Source organism: Nelumbo nucifera, chromosome 1, assembly GCF_055504915.1.
Source record: "Nelumbo nucifera cultivar China Antique chromosome 1, China Antique-T2T, whole genome shotgun sequence".
Taxonomy (NCBI): domain Eukaryota; kingdom Viridiplantae; phylum Streptophyta; class Magnoliopsida; order Proteales; family Nelumbonaceae; genus Nelumbo; species Nelumbo nucifera.
This window is the reverse complement of record NC_142649.1, coordinates 59,708,435-59,723,941: the sequence shown is the minus strand read 5'-3', so window position 1 is coordinate 59,723,941 and position 15,507 is coordinate 59,708,435. Positions and strand designations below refer to the sequence as shown.

The window sequence follows — 15,507 nt, the reverse complement described above, 5'->3', positions numbered from 1 at the left end:
TCCCCAAAAAGTTTGAACTTGTCAATCTCCTCATTCTAGAAATTCACCCTAGATAAAATGAAAAGGAAAAGGGCGTTGCTCCTCTGGCCTTGTTAAGAATCATCAACTGAAGTTATCAATTCCCCAAAAAGTTTGAACTTGTCAATCTCATTCTAGAAATTCACCCTAGGCAAAATGAAAAGGAAAATGACATTGCTCCTCTGGCCTTGTTAAGAATCATCAATGAAGTCATCAATTCCCCAAAATCATTAATTCTATATTTTTTCTATTTTTATTTAATTTTATGATATTTTTATTATTTATAAATATATTTTTAATTTTTAATTTATTTATAATATCACAGGTCGAACCACTTAACTGGAAACCGGTCCCCTGACCGGTTCTGTTTCTGGTTCGTTTTTAAAAACCTTGGGAATAACAGAAGTTGAAGAAGAAGAAAAAATAAACGAAGGGGTAGGGTTTCGGGTTAGTGTTAGAGCCTAAACGGAAATTACAAAAATATCATAGTTTTCATGTGTGACTCTGCCACACTTGCTCGTTGTTAGTAATTAACATGGTGAGAATTGAGAAATGCGAGTTTTTAGGATCCACCTTTTTTAACTCCGAAAAATGTTGTTTCTGGAGGGATTTTTCAGAGCTTGGATCTCTGCCCACGTTTATCTTAGCCATACACGAAGAACATCTCATCCTCTGCATAGTATTATGTAAAGGGAGATGTTCCCAATTCACGGGGGGTGGTGTATTGTGGGTAGGCGTGGACAAGGTTCTCGTGGGTAGGAGATCTGGAGTATCCCGTTTCGAATGGAACTAACGTACTGGTTTGAACCAAACACCATTCTCATCCTGTGAGAATGAGTAGAATTAGAAGAATCAGCCTCCAAAGTGATGCCAAATAGGGCCTTACATTTTCCTATGTAAAATTTAAAATTTGCATTTTAATTTTCCTATAATTTATGTATTTTTCTGTAATTTCTATTATTTTCCTATATTTATGTTTCTTTTTGTTAAATTTCAGCATCTTCTATGTCTTTTGTATATATATATATATATTTGAAAATTTTGTTAAATTTTGTGCATTTTTACATTTTCTATAATTTTGTAATTTTTTGCAATTTCTATTTGTTCATTACTAGCGGGGTGCATGCGCATTGCACGTATATATTTATCATATTATTACTAAAAAAATATTTAAAATATTATAAAATAATTTTCAAATTTCAAGTATGTAAAAATAATAATGAATCAATTCTCCATTAATTTATAAACCAACTTTACCTTATAATAAAATAATTAGGATTATAAGCTAATCATCATAAGGAGGGAAATCAAGCTATTAAAGTTTTGAAAATTTACTCGATTTGATAAAACTATTCATAATCCAACCTGCTTTACATGATTACACGCGGCATAAGACCCTCACACAGTTGCCCACACACAGTGCGTCCCAACCTGCCATGGCAGCTGTATATCTAGAACATCTCTCAATAAATGACACAGAGATGTTCTCAATATACGGCTGCAGTGGACTATTCTGAACGTTTTGTTAGTAATAGAGAAGCGGGATCTGCGCCTCACCTATGGGCGCCTCACAGGCACATCCGCAAGAGTAATTCAGGTGCCATGAACACGTGATGGGAAAAATAATTTCATTCTCATTTATATTTTCCTTCTTAATACTAATTGCAATTTGACTTTCCTTTCATTTCGGGTTTAGAATAGAAGGATCTAGAAACCCTAGGGAAGTCCCTATATATCGACACAGTTCGACTCCAAACCCATTCTCTATTTGTTATTTCTCTCTATCAAACCCTAACCAACACCGATCTCAGCTCTGTTTTCTCATTTTTCTTCATCATGGCGGAGACCGAGACGTTTGCCTTCCAGGCTGAGATCAACCAGTTGTTGAGTCTGATCATCAACACCTTCTACAGCAACAAGGAGATCTTCCTCCGAGAACTTATTAGCAACTCTTCCGATGTGAGCATTACTACCTTCAATCATAGCCTTACAGAAATGTTACTTAACTCTAGAGTTTATGTCTTGTTTCTCTGTCGCTGATTCTGTCCCTTGTTTTACACGGTTGTTTTGTCTGTTCCGTCGAAATCTTCTAGATTTGTTATGGTTATTTTGCTTACTTTACGTTGTATTGAAGTCGATTATTTTGGCTTTGGGGTCACTTTGTTATCTGATTTTGCGTGCTTTAGCACTGTTTCAAAGTGGGATCTGTGATTCTAGGCGTGTGTTATTGGGTTTTAATAAGAATATGGTTTGTATGTTTTTGTTCATTTTTCGTTGTTCTGCAATTTTACGTATTCTAAAACTGCTTTGAAGTGAAATGCGTGGTTCTTATTTTGTGTTCCTTTTTATATCGAATTTAAATGCAATATAATTTATCTTTATTTTTCATTTTTAGTCCGCTTGTTCTTTAATTTTATGCACTTAATCAATGCATTGAAGTGAATTATTTTTTTGTTTGTTACCCATGTTTGCTCTGTTTTCATGATCTCATCCAATACAAAACTTCTTACTAGCTGCAGTGCCATTCCTCTACTTAAGATATTTTTTTTGTAGTTTGTTCTCCTTGATTTTGCTGTTTTAAAGTTTAATGAAGCCATAGAAAACCTTGAATTAGTTCCGGTGTGATTTTTTTTATATGCTCCATTCTGAAATCTTCTTGGGGTATTCATGTTGGTTATTTTACTGTGTTGTTCTTAATAATGTTTAAACCAACCTAAAGGGTTGGAACTGGTGTTGTTTTTTGGGGAATGCGCGAACTTTGTTTTGGACCTGGGATTTCTGTTTCTATGCTGTAATTCGAATGTTTTCGTATTTCACGAATTGGTTTTCAAAATAGTTACCCTATTGTCATTTTGATGTGTTTTTTGTGTTGTTGATCATCTGTGATAGGCCTTGGATAAAATCCGATTTGAGGGCTTGACAGACAAGAGCAAGTTGGATGGACAGCCGGAACTCTTCATCCATATAATTCCTGACAAAACCAACAACACTCTGTCCATAATCGACAGTGGTATTGGCATGACAAAGGCTGGTAAGTGTTGGCCTATGAGAATATTTTCAGGAAGGGGTGCTTATTCTAGATACATATGCTTTATGAGATACTAAGCTAAACGATATTTGCTGTTTACTCAGATCTGGTAAACAATCTTGGTACAATTGCAAGATCTGGAACCAAAGAGTTCATGGAAGCCTTGGCTGCTGGTGCTGATGTGAGCATGATTGGGCAGTTTGGTGTTGGTTTTTACTCTGCTTACCTCGTTGCTGAGAAGGTCGTTGTTACCACAAAACACAATGATGATGAGCAATACGTGTGGGAGTCTCAGGCTGGTGGGTCTTTCACTGTCACTAGGGACACCTCCGGTGAGGACCTTGGAAGGGGTACAAAGATAACCCTCTTCCTCAAGGAGGACCAATTGGAGTACCTGGAGGAGCGCCGTCTCAAGGACTTGATCAAGAAGCATTCTGAGTTTATCAGCTACCCTATCTCTCTCTGGACTGAAAAGACCACTGAGAAGGAGATCTCTGATGATGAGGATGAAGAAGAAAAGAAGGATGAGGAAGGTAAGGTTGAGGATGTTGATGAAGAGAAAGAGAAGGAAGGGAAGAAAAAGAAGAAGATCAAGGAAGTTTCACACGAATGGAATTTAGTGAACAAGCAGAAGCCAATCTGGATGAGGAAGCCAGAAGAGATCACCAAGGAAGAGTATGTTGCCTTCTACAAAAGTCTTACCAATGACTGGGAAGAACATTTGGCTGTTAAGCACTTCTCGGTTGAAGGCCAGCTTGAGTTTAAGGCTATTCTATTTGTTCCTAAGAGGGCACCCTTTGATCTTTTTGATACAAGGAAAAAGCTCAACAACATCAAGCTCTATGTCCGCCGTGTCTTCATCATGGACAACTGTGAGGAGTTGATCCCCGAGTACCTGAGCTTTGTGAAAGGCATTGTTGACTCTGAAGACCTTCCCTTGAACATCTCCAGAGAAATGCTGCAACAGAACAAGATCCTCAAGGTAATTCGCAAGAACCTGGTAAAGAAGTGCATTGAGCTGTTCTTTGAGATTGCTGAGAACAAGGAGGATTATAACAAGTTCTATGAGGCCTTTTCTAAGAACCTCAAGCTTGGGATACACGAGGATTCCCAGAACAAAGGAAAACTGGCTGAGTTACTTCGATACCACTCTACCAAGAGTGGAGATGAGATGACTAGCTTGAAGGACTATGTGACAAGGATGAAGGAAGGACAGAACGATATCTATTACATCACTGGTGAGAGCAAGAAGGCTGTTGAGAACTCCCCCTTCCTTGAGAAGCTGAAGAAGAAGGGGTATGAGGTTTTGTTCATGGTTGATGCCATTGATGAATATGCAGTTGGTCAGTTGAAGGAGTTTGAAGGGAAGAAGCTTGTGTCTGCAACCAAGGAGGGTTTGAAGTTGGACGAGAGCGAGGACGAGAAAAAGAAGAATGAAGCTTTGAAGGAGAAGTTCGAGGGTCTCTGCAAGGTGATAAAGGACGTCTTGGGAGACAAGGTTGAGAAGGTTGTAGTGTCAGACCGTGTGGTGGATTCTCCTTGTTGTTTGGTTACTGGGGAGTATGGATGGACTGCCAACATGGAAAGGATCATGAAAGCACAGGCACTGAGAGACTCAAGCATGGCTGGCTATATGTCTAGCAAAAAGACCATGGAAATTAATCCCGAGAACCCCATCATGGAAGAGCTCAGGAAGAGAGCTGATGCTGATAAGAATGATAAATCAGTAAAAGATCTGGTTCTCTTGTTGTTTGAGACTGCTCTTCTCACTTCGGGTTTCAGTCTTGAAGACCCCAACACATTTGGCAATCGGATCCATAGGATGTTGAAGCTTGGGCTGAGCATTGATGAGGATGGTGGGGATGCTGATGCGGACGCTGATATGCCCCCACTAGAGGATGCTGATGCTGAAGGCAGCAAGATGGAGGAAGTTGACTGAAATCTACCACATCTCTAATATTCTAATCTAGGTATTCTATGATTTGTATTTTTTTTATTCGCCTTTTCTTTCACGAGGAGGATTAAGGTTGGGGGTGAAGAACCTGACAAAGTACTACTTTTTTTTTGGTTAGTGGGTTATGTTTTTGTTTTCGTTTCCAATTAGTGAGTGGTTCATGGATGGCAGCATATTTTCATATTTTAGTCTTTTAATCGTCGCAGGTGGCTTCTGATGAGCTTATCTTCATTTTATATACTTTTGTTATATCATTAAAATTTTGAGTTTTAATCAAAGAAATGTTAGCTTTTCCTTCTGGGATGGATGGGTTATCGCTTTGGCTTCGAGCACTTGTCTGACTATTATGCTGTAATGCCCGTTCTCTCTAGTCGTCGTTTGTTTGACCCAGTTTTTTAAAGTGGGTAAAGGTTGGGGGCCGAGAACTTCGTTCTTAATGGATGGATGAATTATGATGTGCCAAGTGCTAGTCTTGTTATGGGAGAAATAGAGACTGCTCGCTTGCTCAGTGCAAATTAACAAGGGTGTCTCTAGTCCAAAGTTTGCTTTTGTAGTTGTTTACAAAGATTGGGCGCTTGTGATTTATCAATTTGGTTGTGCCAAAGAGGTCCTATCCACACTTGCCATTTAGGATAGGCGACATTTCAGAACTCGCAAATGTGGATGTGGTCGGTCATATGGTCTTGTTGCTGAGAAAACAGAGTAGGAGGCTCCAATGGAGGTCTGCCACTAGGATAAAACCCAAGGCAAGAATGTGTGAAACTGATAACCAAGTGGGCCAATTTTGATACCAACCAAATTTGTTCTTGAGAAATATGGTTAGGTTTTAGAAGTTTCGGTTTATTTTTTTTTAGAGTTTAGAAGGAATTGCTTACATTTTCTTTAGTTTTTCTAATAAATGAGAACTAAGTGCTTTAATTGTTTTCAAGGAGAATTGTGAGACAACTTTTGTTTTTTTTTTTCACAAATTCTGAGAAAGGCAGCAAGCAAATTAGCAAACGCAGGATTAGATTAAACAAAGGATCGTCTTTTTAATTTGTAGTAGTGGAGTGGGACTTCGGGGCATTGGAGGAAAATGATGTCCCTTCTTCTGTAAAACATTTCTTAAATAGGGACTAGGGAGTAGGGAGGGTCCTCCATCTCTCTATCATGAAAAAGAAGGTCCCATCTCGGTTCAAATATCACAACCATAATGCGTTCGGGTTGTTTTCCTAGTTTAAGCAAACACAAATCAAATCACGAAAACGATTTGGGCCTTGTGAAGTTAGGGGGCCACCAAATATTTATTTATAAAAGTTATAAGCCATTGCCATTCTGGGTGGCGCGTTGCCGCATTGCTAAAATGTAAAAACCAAATGTTGAATCAATAATCCTCCAAAAATTGCCACAGTGATGAATTAATATTGGAGCATACAAAAACCTTATGAAAAAACATTTATAGTGCTCAGCAGCTAAGGCATCCCGTTTTAACTTTTAAGCAATGTAATGTAATAACGGAGTAGGCTGCAGGTTGTGTGTACTCCACTCCGTTATTCAACATATATAGAATCCCTGTTCTAGCTTCTAGGAGTAGCTGAATAAGACCGCCATCTTGCGGTGTTTGGCTTGGCTACTCTTTCTTTGCCATTGACCGCACCATTTGTGGGGGACTTGGATCGCCTTCTGTTGCTGAAAGCTACATCTCTAAAGCCAAAACTTCCATCCACCCAGTCTATGAGATCTTATATGCAAGCAAGGTTCAAAATATCGATATGCCCGATATGCCAGTAGGGGCGTATCAGGTGAATCGATACTATTTTTTTTTTTATTCTTTTTTCCTGAAACCGGTTCAGGGGGGTCGGTTTAGGGCTTCTCCACCCCCTGCACCAGTCAGACCCCTGATACACCCACTATAGGGGCGTATTGGAAGGGTCCCGAAATGATACGTATCAACTAATACATATCGATACTTTGAACCTTGTATGCAAGTGAGGTTGGTTAAATTTCAAAGTAGGGGAGGGGATTTTGTTGCAAAAGAGCACTTGCTCAACTCCTTTGCTAAAAAGCCTACTTGTTGGTCAAACCACATTTGCAACGACACTTTAAAACCTTTGATCTATTACAATGGCCCCAACTTGAATTAGATGAAGTAACATTTTATTGGGGCCACTCGCCATGATTTTTGGTTATAGCTCTGTGCGACCCTGTCGTTGTAAAATTGAACTCCTGAATCCTGATTGGTGTGGTTCCAAGCAACACGTAAAAGAGAAATCAAAACCATGAAATCACAGCCTTCAATGCATTTCTGCGACCCCAGTTTACTTCACTTGTCTAATTCAAGGTAGAGCCACTTCAATTCATAGGGACATGGTCATAGTTACAGCACTACTAGTCACAGCCCAACATGCTAAGTACGATTAATAGTTCAGAACTAATTTTTAACATCCATATCACTGTATAAACCTTAAAATAATTAGGGATAAATAGTTTGCACTCTTTCAGAATTCTGAATTTCACTGCATACCTACAATAATTGAAAATTTCAAATTCCACCTATAACACCAATACCTGCCTGTGTATTAACATCAGTTCCAACCTGACACCTACTTCAACTGTACCGTGGAGCTAAGATTTATAGGGGTGGACTAAACAGTAAAAAACCTTAATTAGGGAGGGTTAGTTTATTAGGATGAATAGCCTCTCCTACCATTTCTCAATGTCGCTCTTAGTTCTCCACTTTTGAGCCAAGGATGAGCTGGAAGGTGACTGGACGAGCCAGAGATTGCTGGTGACCTGCACACACAATGATAGCCGAAGGCCCCAAAGGTGGTTGGTTCCCCAAGGAAAGGTTCTTCGACCCTCGAGTCAGTAACACAGGATGGTTGGTAAAGACCGAAATGAGCTGAACAGTTGAACTGGCAAGGTGAGCTATGAGCTGTTCGCGAGAGGTGTTGAAGAGGGTTAGAGAGTACAAAAGTATACAAGAGTGCGTAGGGAGTTTTACCTTGGATGGCATATCTTTATATAGTCATCTAACGACTTGTTACGCTTCCAGTTTGTGGGCCACACATCACCTCCTTGCAAGGGCATGGTTCTAGCCCTCGGGTAACAGTGCCTCCCCATTGTCAATGTTTTTTAACTGCCATTGACCTAAACAGTCCGACCATTCAGCCCGGGAACTGTCCAGGCAATTGGTTTCGTTTTATCCCAAATCCGGTCCTTGGCCAAAAATCATTGAATTGGTCAATGATCCATTGATCCAAGTGGTCGAACCATCAAACCGGATGATCGAACCATCAACCCAAAAACTGGTAGCCGAAACAGTTCCGATTCTAGGTCAATTTTTAAAACATTGGCCTGTGTCTTGTCACTGATGGGGCAAAAGGGCTAGAGCCGTCCGATAACACACCACTCTTTGTTGGTCAATTGAACACGCATCCAGTCCTTGGCTTGGCCATGTGTCTGCTCCTTAGGGGTGTAGATTACCATATAGCTTCTGTTTACCTAGAAATGATATTTTCTTGTAAACTTGATTTTTAGAAATGCCTTATGGTCTCCATTTCCAACAATTCATTAATAGATCTTTTATAATGAATAGGAAATGAAAATAATTAGTAATGAATAGGAAATGGAAATAATTAGTCTTCCATGGATTCTAGGAGAGTAGAGAATTCATAAATGCTTTTCCGCCCACCTTTTATATTTTTTCCCACCCCAATCTATACGCAGCCCAAGCCTCATGCTACATTTCTCATCTATGCCACCATGCAAGTGCCAAATTTCATGATTGTTCATGTTTCCTCTAAGAGCTGTCAAGCAATTAGGTTGCAGCCGTATCAATTGGTTTGATCTTCATGTGAAAATACAAGGGTGCTCGACATCTTTCTAGTCTTGAATGGAGTGGAGGGAAATCAAGAGCTAAAGCTTAGGAAAAGAAAAAGATGTCTAACAATTTCTTAGGCTTCATCCCTAGATGATTGATCCTATTTGGCTATTTCTACCAAGTGAAAAGGGTCCCTTTGCAAATTTATTTTTTTAAGAGAAATCTATGATTTGCTCCCCTCATAAATTTTTATTGATTTTCTGAATGTATTGTCCCAAACCCTACCTATAGGGTTGGTGGTATTCCATCAATAAATTAGATACAAGTGATGAAGTGATAACATATGTTCAACAAAAGATGGAGTAGAGGACGTTCTAAACACAAGATAAGCATTTTTCCAAGCAATGAGCAGCTTCATTGGCTCCTCTAAGAACATGCACCGCAACGTTGGTCTTAATGCAAATGTTAACAACCTTGTACATAGTCCTTGCTTTCGGGGCAAAATACCATAGTTCCCCTGATGAAAAGACCACGGCCCTTAATGCAACTGTAAATGACCTTGCACAGACCCATTGTTTTCATGAATAAATACCAGTACCACATCATTTATGCAACAAATTATGACATAACGGGGAATCCTGGGATTGCTGGAAAGGTCGAGAAGGGTGGTGCATTTCCATCCATTGGTGTTTTATTTTTAATTTTTAGCATTCATTAAATAAGCAAAAGGAGTGCAGTTTGCTTTACGACCATTAAGAACGTCCCATGAAAAACTTGTGCACCATGTTTAATTCAGATTGAAGATCTCATCATTTTGAGGAACCGCTGCCCAGGGGGGAGAGTACCAGTTGAACATAGAAATATCAAACTCCTCAATACAATCATCAAACAACTCCAAAAGCTTTGCTCTGCACCTCTAAAACTCAAAAGACCCACCACATCATTGTCTAGAAATGAGCAAATCATCATTGACAAAGAGATCTAAGCTCTAAATCAGACAGAAACCTCAGGTATCATCAACTTGTGAGTGAAACACGAAGCTTGGGAATGTAGTGGTGATGTCCCTATTCAATTTAAACAAGACAGAGAGTCAAGTAGGAGTCTTTTAAAGAGACAAAATTATGTATGTATGTAAAATTCAACTCATGTTAACCATCAATTAATCATCCTAAACCACACAACTAATGAGTCACAACATAGCCCAAATTGGAGCTGAGGTTTGCCATTGGAAGTAATAAGCATGACATCAACCTAATTTTTAGGCTCTGTGCAGTATACCAATCAACAGGTAGTGAAACAATAATTTGTTTGATAGTGAAAAACAAAATTGCATTCCATTAGTTGTCAAGTAACAAAAGAAGCTATTTCGAAAGAGTTGGGTGAGTTACTGTTCACACCCAAAGAAGCCTTTTTACTAACTAGGAAAATTACATAAATGCCCCTAAGAGGGCGCAAATACACAAAGAATTAAAAACCCAAAAGCCCCTGATGCAATATATATTCTCAACATTCCCCCTCAAGTTCAGTTTGTAGAAGACCTTTGGTGAGACAATCAGCAAGTTGATCTTCAGACTTGACATACGACATACATATTTCTCCACTAGCTATTCTCTCTCTAATGAAGTGTCTGTCAATTTCAATATGCTTTGTCCGATCATGCTGGACTGGATTATGGGCAATGTTTATGGCAGCTTGGTTATCACAATACAGTGTCATTTGAATATCAGTTTGGGTTCCAACCTCAGATAACAAAGTCCTCAACCAAAGTAACACTGATACACCATGAGCCATAGCTATATATTCTGCTTCCACACTAGATCGGGCAACAACAGATTGCTTTTCACTTCTCCATGACACAACACTACCTCCCACTAACGCACAGTAACTAGAGGTGGATCTCCTATCATCCACAAAGCCTGCCCAATCTACATCAGTATAAGCCTCAACCTTGAGATGTCCATGTTGGAATACAACATTCCTTTGCCTAGACATCCCTTTAATTAGGCAAGAATTCTATTAATCGCCTACATATGTGAAGTTCTGGGTCTATGCATATATGGACTCACCACACTTATAACATAGGATATATCAGGCCTGGTCAAACACAGGTAGAGAAGTCTACCAACAAGTCTCTGATAAACACTTTTGTTAGGAAGAATGTCTCCATCATCAACACTCAATTTATGATTGGGATCAATGGGGGTTTCAACTGGCTTGCACCCCAACTTGCCTACCTCATGAAGAAGGTCAAGAACATACTTTCTCTACAAAATGAAGATTCCTTCCTTTGACCTTACCACTTCAATCCCAAGAAAGTATCTGAGATTCCCGAGGTCTTTGATCTCAAATTCAGAAGCAAGGAAAGACTTTAGTTGGACAATTCCGGAGTTATCATCTCCAGTGATAACAATATCATCAACATACACTATCAGAAGAGCCACTAAGCCATTAGCCCTTGTTATAAAAAGAGTATGATCTGCCTGTGGTTGAGTAAACCCAATTTTAAAAATAGCTTTTTTGAATATGTCAAACCAAGCCCTAGGAGATTGCTTGAGCCCATAAAGAGATTTCTTTAGACAGAAAACCTTCCACTCACTATCAGGGAAGCTTACTCTTGGGGGAATATCCATGTAGACCTCTTCTTGAAGATCTCCATTGAGGAATGGATTCTTTACATACATCTAATATAGAGACCACAAATAGTGAGTAGCAAGAAACATGATCACTCGAATGGAGTTTATCTTAGTCATTGGTGCAAAAGTCTCTTGATAATCAATCCCATATGTCTGGGTATACCTTTTTGCCACCAACCTAGCTTTGTATCTTTCAATTGAGCCATCAACCTGATGTTTAACTATATACACCTACTTGCAACCCATTGGGACCTTACCCTTAGGGAGAGGGACAATCTCCCAATTTTGGTTCTTTATGAGGGCCTCCATTTCCTGGTTCATAGCATCCTTCCACTGTGAGGACTGCACTGCCTCTGTAACATTAAGAGGAATAGAAACAGTAGAAATGACAAAGATGTAAGCATAGTATGAAGGTGATAGGGCATCATGAGAAACATAGTTAGTATTGGGATAGGCAGTGCACTTCCTTTTTCCTTTTCGAACTACAATGGGAAGGTCAAGGTCATCCTCAGAGATATCAAGCTTAGTACTAGAAGGAAAAGGAAATTCGGGTTCAAGACTATTTACAGAGCTACCTGGAGCCAGATGATTAGATTGTTGTGGACCTTCAGCTTCAGGAGCAATCCTTCTGCTTTTGATGAACCACTGCTACCAAGACCGCTAATGAGGAACAGGAGGAGGAGCAAGAATATTGCCACTACAAGCAAGATGAGGGGAAGACATATTAGGAGTATCTATAGAGGCAAGAATAGGAAAACAAAATGGAGTCCGATCTTCACTAACACTCCCCTTGAAGAGAAGTGTGAGGTCGTTGGAAAAAAGGAGTAGTTTCAAGAAATGTAGCATCCTTGGAGACATACCGTCGACCAAAGTGGGGGTCAAAGCACTTGTATCCCTTTTGGATAGGAGGGTAACCAAGAAAAACACACTTGATGGACTTAAGATCAAGTTTGAGACGAGAATGACTCATATCATGAACAAAACACCTACACCCAAAGACTGGGAGAGGAAGACAAAAAGTAGGATCATTGGGGAATAAAAGTTGATGAGGGGATTGGAGATGTAGAGTTTGTGGAGGAAGCTTGTTAATGAGATACACATACACCGCAACTTCAACATCTCCCTAGAAGCGAATGGCCACATGCATATGAAAAAGTAGCCCCCTAGCAACTTCAACCACATGTCAATTTTTTCTCTCTGCTACACCGTTTTGTTGAGGGGTATGGGAACATGAGCTCTGGAGAATTTCCCCCTTTTCTTCAAAAAAGATTCATAGATGCTTTTCAAAGTACTCCTTAGCATTGTCAGACCTTATTATTTTGATGTTCTTTTCAAATTGTGTTTCTACCATTTTAAAAAAGTTCTAAACAATGGAGGGGACTTCATCTTGACTCTTCATCAAATATAACCAAGTGTATCTTAAGTAATCATCAATAAACAAGATAAAGCATTTATAACCACCCATGCAAGGAATAGAATATGGGCCCCAAACATCAATATGTATCAAGTTAAAAGCAACATTACCTTTTCTATTACTTGCAGAATATATAGTTCTACATTGCTTTGAGAGATGGCAAGCTTTACATTGTAGACTTGGATTGGACATAGACCGACACAAGTTCGGAAACAAAACTTAATAGACTTAAACAACACATGACCAAAACAATAGTGCCACAGTTTCAAAAGACTAAGATTCCCATTTTGGCATGACTTAGTTTGGCATAGTAATCCTTGCCTAGGAACATGATCAAAAAGATAAACTCAATCAACTTCATGCCCAATTCCAATCATCTTCCCCAAGCTCAGGTCCTAACAAACAAAATGTGAGGGAAAAAAGGTCACTGAACAGTTATGGGATTTGGTAAGAGATAAAAAGGTTTTTGTGCAATTGTGCAACAATGAAGGGCAAAGCTCAAGGAAAGATTCGAGTGAGCTTAACTTCACCAAGACCAGAAATTGGAGTTTGAGATCCATCAACTACAATGATATTACCTTTCCCAGGAGCCAACTTATAGGAGGTAAAGTGGGAAGGCATACCAGTCATGTGAATGCTAGCCCCAGAGTCCACAATCCAAGAGCTAGGAGATGAGGACTGACAAGCAAGAACATTACCTGTTTTAGCAACAACACTAGAAGAATTACTAGAGCCCATAGAGGTAGAGGGCCCAGTCTTTTCAAACTGAGTCAAAAGGCTCCTGAGCTTCTCTATCACATCAGAAGAATCATGTGAAGCAGCTTGAACACAAGGAGACAAACAATAAACTCCCCTAGTAGCAAAATGGGCATTTCCTTTCTTAGATGTTTTAAACTTCTCAGGCTTCAAATGGAGATCCATCTTTCAACATCGGCCCTTAGTGTGTTTTGGTTTCTTGCAATATTCACACACCACTTCATTAGTCTTCTCATTAACACCTTGTTAACACTTTGCTTGGGTTTAGTGGACATGTAAGAAGAATGTTCACCAATTACAGTTTGCATCGTGGCAACCCTCCTACTTTCCTCTCCCTGCACCAAGGAGTATGCCGTGGCAAGAGAAATAATATCTCCACTCAAGATATGTTGCCAGGTAAAATCATACTCTGCAATCAAACCTACCAAGAAGTCAAACCCTGTTCTTCTGAATATATTTTTTGTATTGTTCTCCATCCTCAAGATTCTTCCATTCCAAGGCCTCTAGATGATCTATTTCTTCCTAGAGAAATTGCAAGGAAGAGAAATACATTGCCACTATCCTCTCCCCCTGATGCATATTGCAAGCTTCCCTTTGGAGTTGGTAGACCCAAACAGTGTTCCTTGCTTGGGAATACGTAGCAGTAACATGAACCCAAATGTCTTTGGTAGTGGAGAGAAACATATAATTACAAGCAATATGTGGCTGCATCGAACAGACCAGCCATGACATAACTAGGGAAATTATCTTGTTCCCACTTGGCAAACTTGGGATCATTAGATTTCGGCTTCACTTTTTTCTTTTTATTGGAAACGGTAACTTTCATTATACTTAATAGTTAATCATGTACACTGTCAACCATTCAGAATATGAATGTTGAACCCAAACAACTTTAATTCTTACAGCATAGCCCAAAAAAGATTTTCCCTAAAGGTCCCCTGCTTTGCTAGTGTATCAGCCACAAAATTGGCTAATCTTCTTACCCACTTGAATATTACTCCAGCTTCCCTTGCTAGGCAGAGTATTTCCCCCATTTGTTGTCTAAGAGTCCATACACCCAAACTTTTTGTCTGCAGCCATCCTATTAATAGTTTAGAGTCTCCTTCTACCACAAAATTCTGAAAGCCCCATTGCTTCGCCAGCCTTAATCCTTGTAGTAGGGCCAAAAATTCAGCCCTCAAAAAATTTCCCTCAAGATTTCGGCTTCACTTCCTTGTCTTTAATGAACCCAAGCTTACCTCTTCCACCAATGGTAAGCTTGGCAGATTGGGACCACTCTAGAAAGTTGGTTCTATCAAGTTTTACAACGGTATCATACCACTAAAAGTATTTGCATTACATGGGAGCACTTCGGAAACAATCTGTAATTCCTTAGATGATTCCATTTGTCTTTGTCAAGCTACACAACAGCCCTACAGCACTCCAATATCCAACAAGCACAAACTAGACCCACTAACACAAGTCAACACGTGGTTGGAAGCCAATAGGAAGCCAAAACTGAAATTGGCAGCAATATATGTGAAGAAAAATCTCCTAAAAATTAACCAAGGTTCAGAAAAATATGAAATGACTTCCCACAACTCCAAAAAGAAAAACGACTTGAGAGAAACAATTCTCAATCAATAACCACTCTCAGATGTGGAGGAAAAAGAGAATACATTGATCCTGTATTTTTATGTAATTTCTGATTGAAAAATCCGGGAAAAATCAAGGAGGCATCAAATGGCAATGAGAATCATACCAAAAACTCTCTAAAAACAGGGTGCACAAAACTGAACAAGTTTCAAGGGTTCCCAGTTCCCACCGGCACTTGTACGGACTGCTGACATCATCCACCAGCAGTCTAACATCAGCAGATCTTCCTGGGTTCAAGGGTCAGCAGTTGGGTGAGTTACAGTTCAC

The 15,507-nt window shown here is 39.4% G+C and overlaps 2 protein-coding genes across 6 annotated transcripts in view; one reads left to right on the top strand and one right to left on the bottom strand.

The window, feature by feature from the left end:
* The first annotated feature begins 1,648 nt into the window (after positions 1 to 1,648).
* LOC104589805 (heat shock cognate protein 80) lies at positions 1,649 to 5,298 on the top strand. The gene is made up of 3 exons (XM_010248241.3): positions 1,649 to 1,977; positions 2,908 to 3,049; positions 3,151 to 5,298. The coding sequence occupies exons 1-3, from the start codon at positions 1,855 to 1,857 to the stop codon at positions 4,983 to 4,985; spliced, it is 2,100 nt and encodes a 699-aa protein (XP_010246543.1). The 5' UTR covers positions 1,649 to 1,854; the 3' UTR covers positions 4,986 to 5,298.
* Positions 5,299 to 9,568: 4,270 nt separating this feature from the next.
* LOC104589803 (calcineurin B-like protein 3) overlaps positions 9,569 to 15,507 on the bottom strand; it is a 52,421-nt gene continuing 46,482 nt past the window's right edge. For all 5 annotated transcript variants that reach the window (XM_088898733.1, XM_088898649.1, XM_010248238.3 and 2 more), the window contains one exon: positions 9,569 to 9,866. In XM_088898733.1, the coding sequence (XP_088754859.1) occupies positions 9,809 to 9,866 (58 nt within the window). In that variant the 3' untranslated portion in view covers positions 9,569 to 9,808. The remainder of the gene's footprint in view (positions 9,867 to 15,507) is intronic.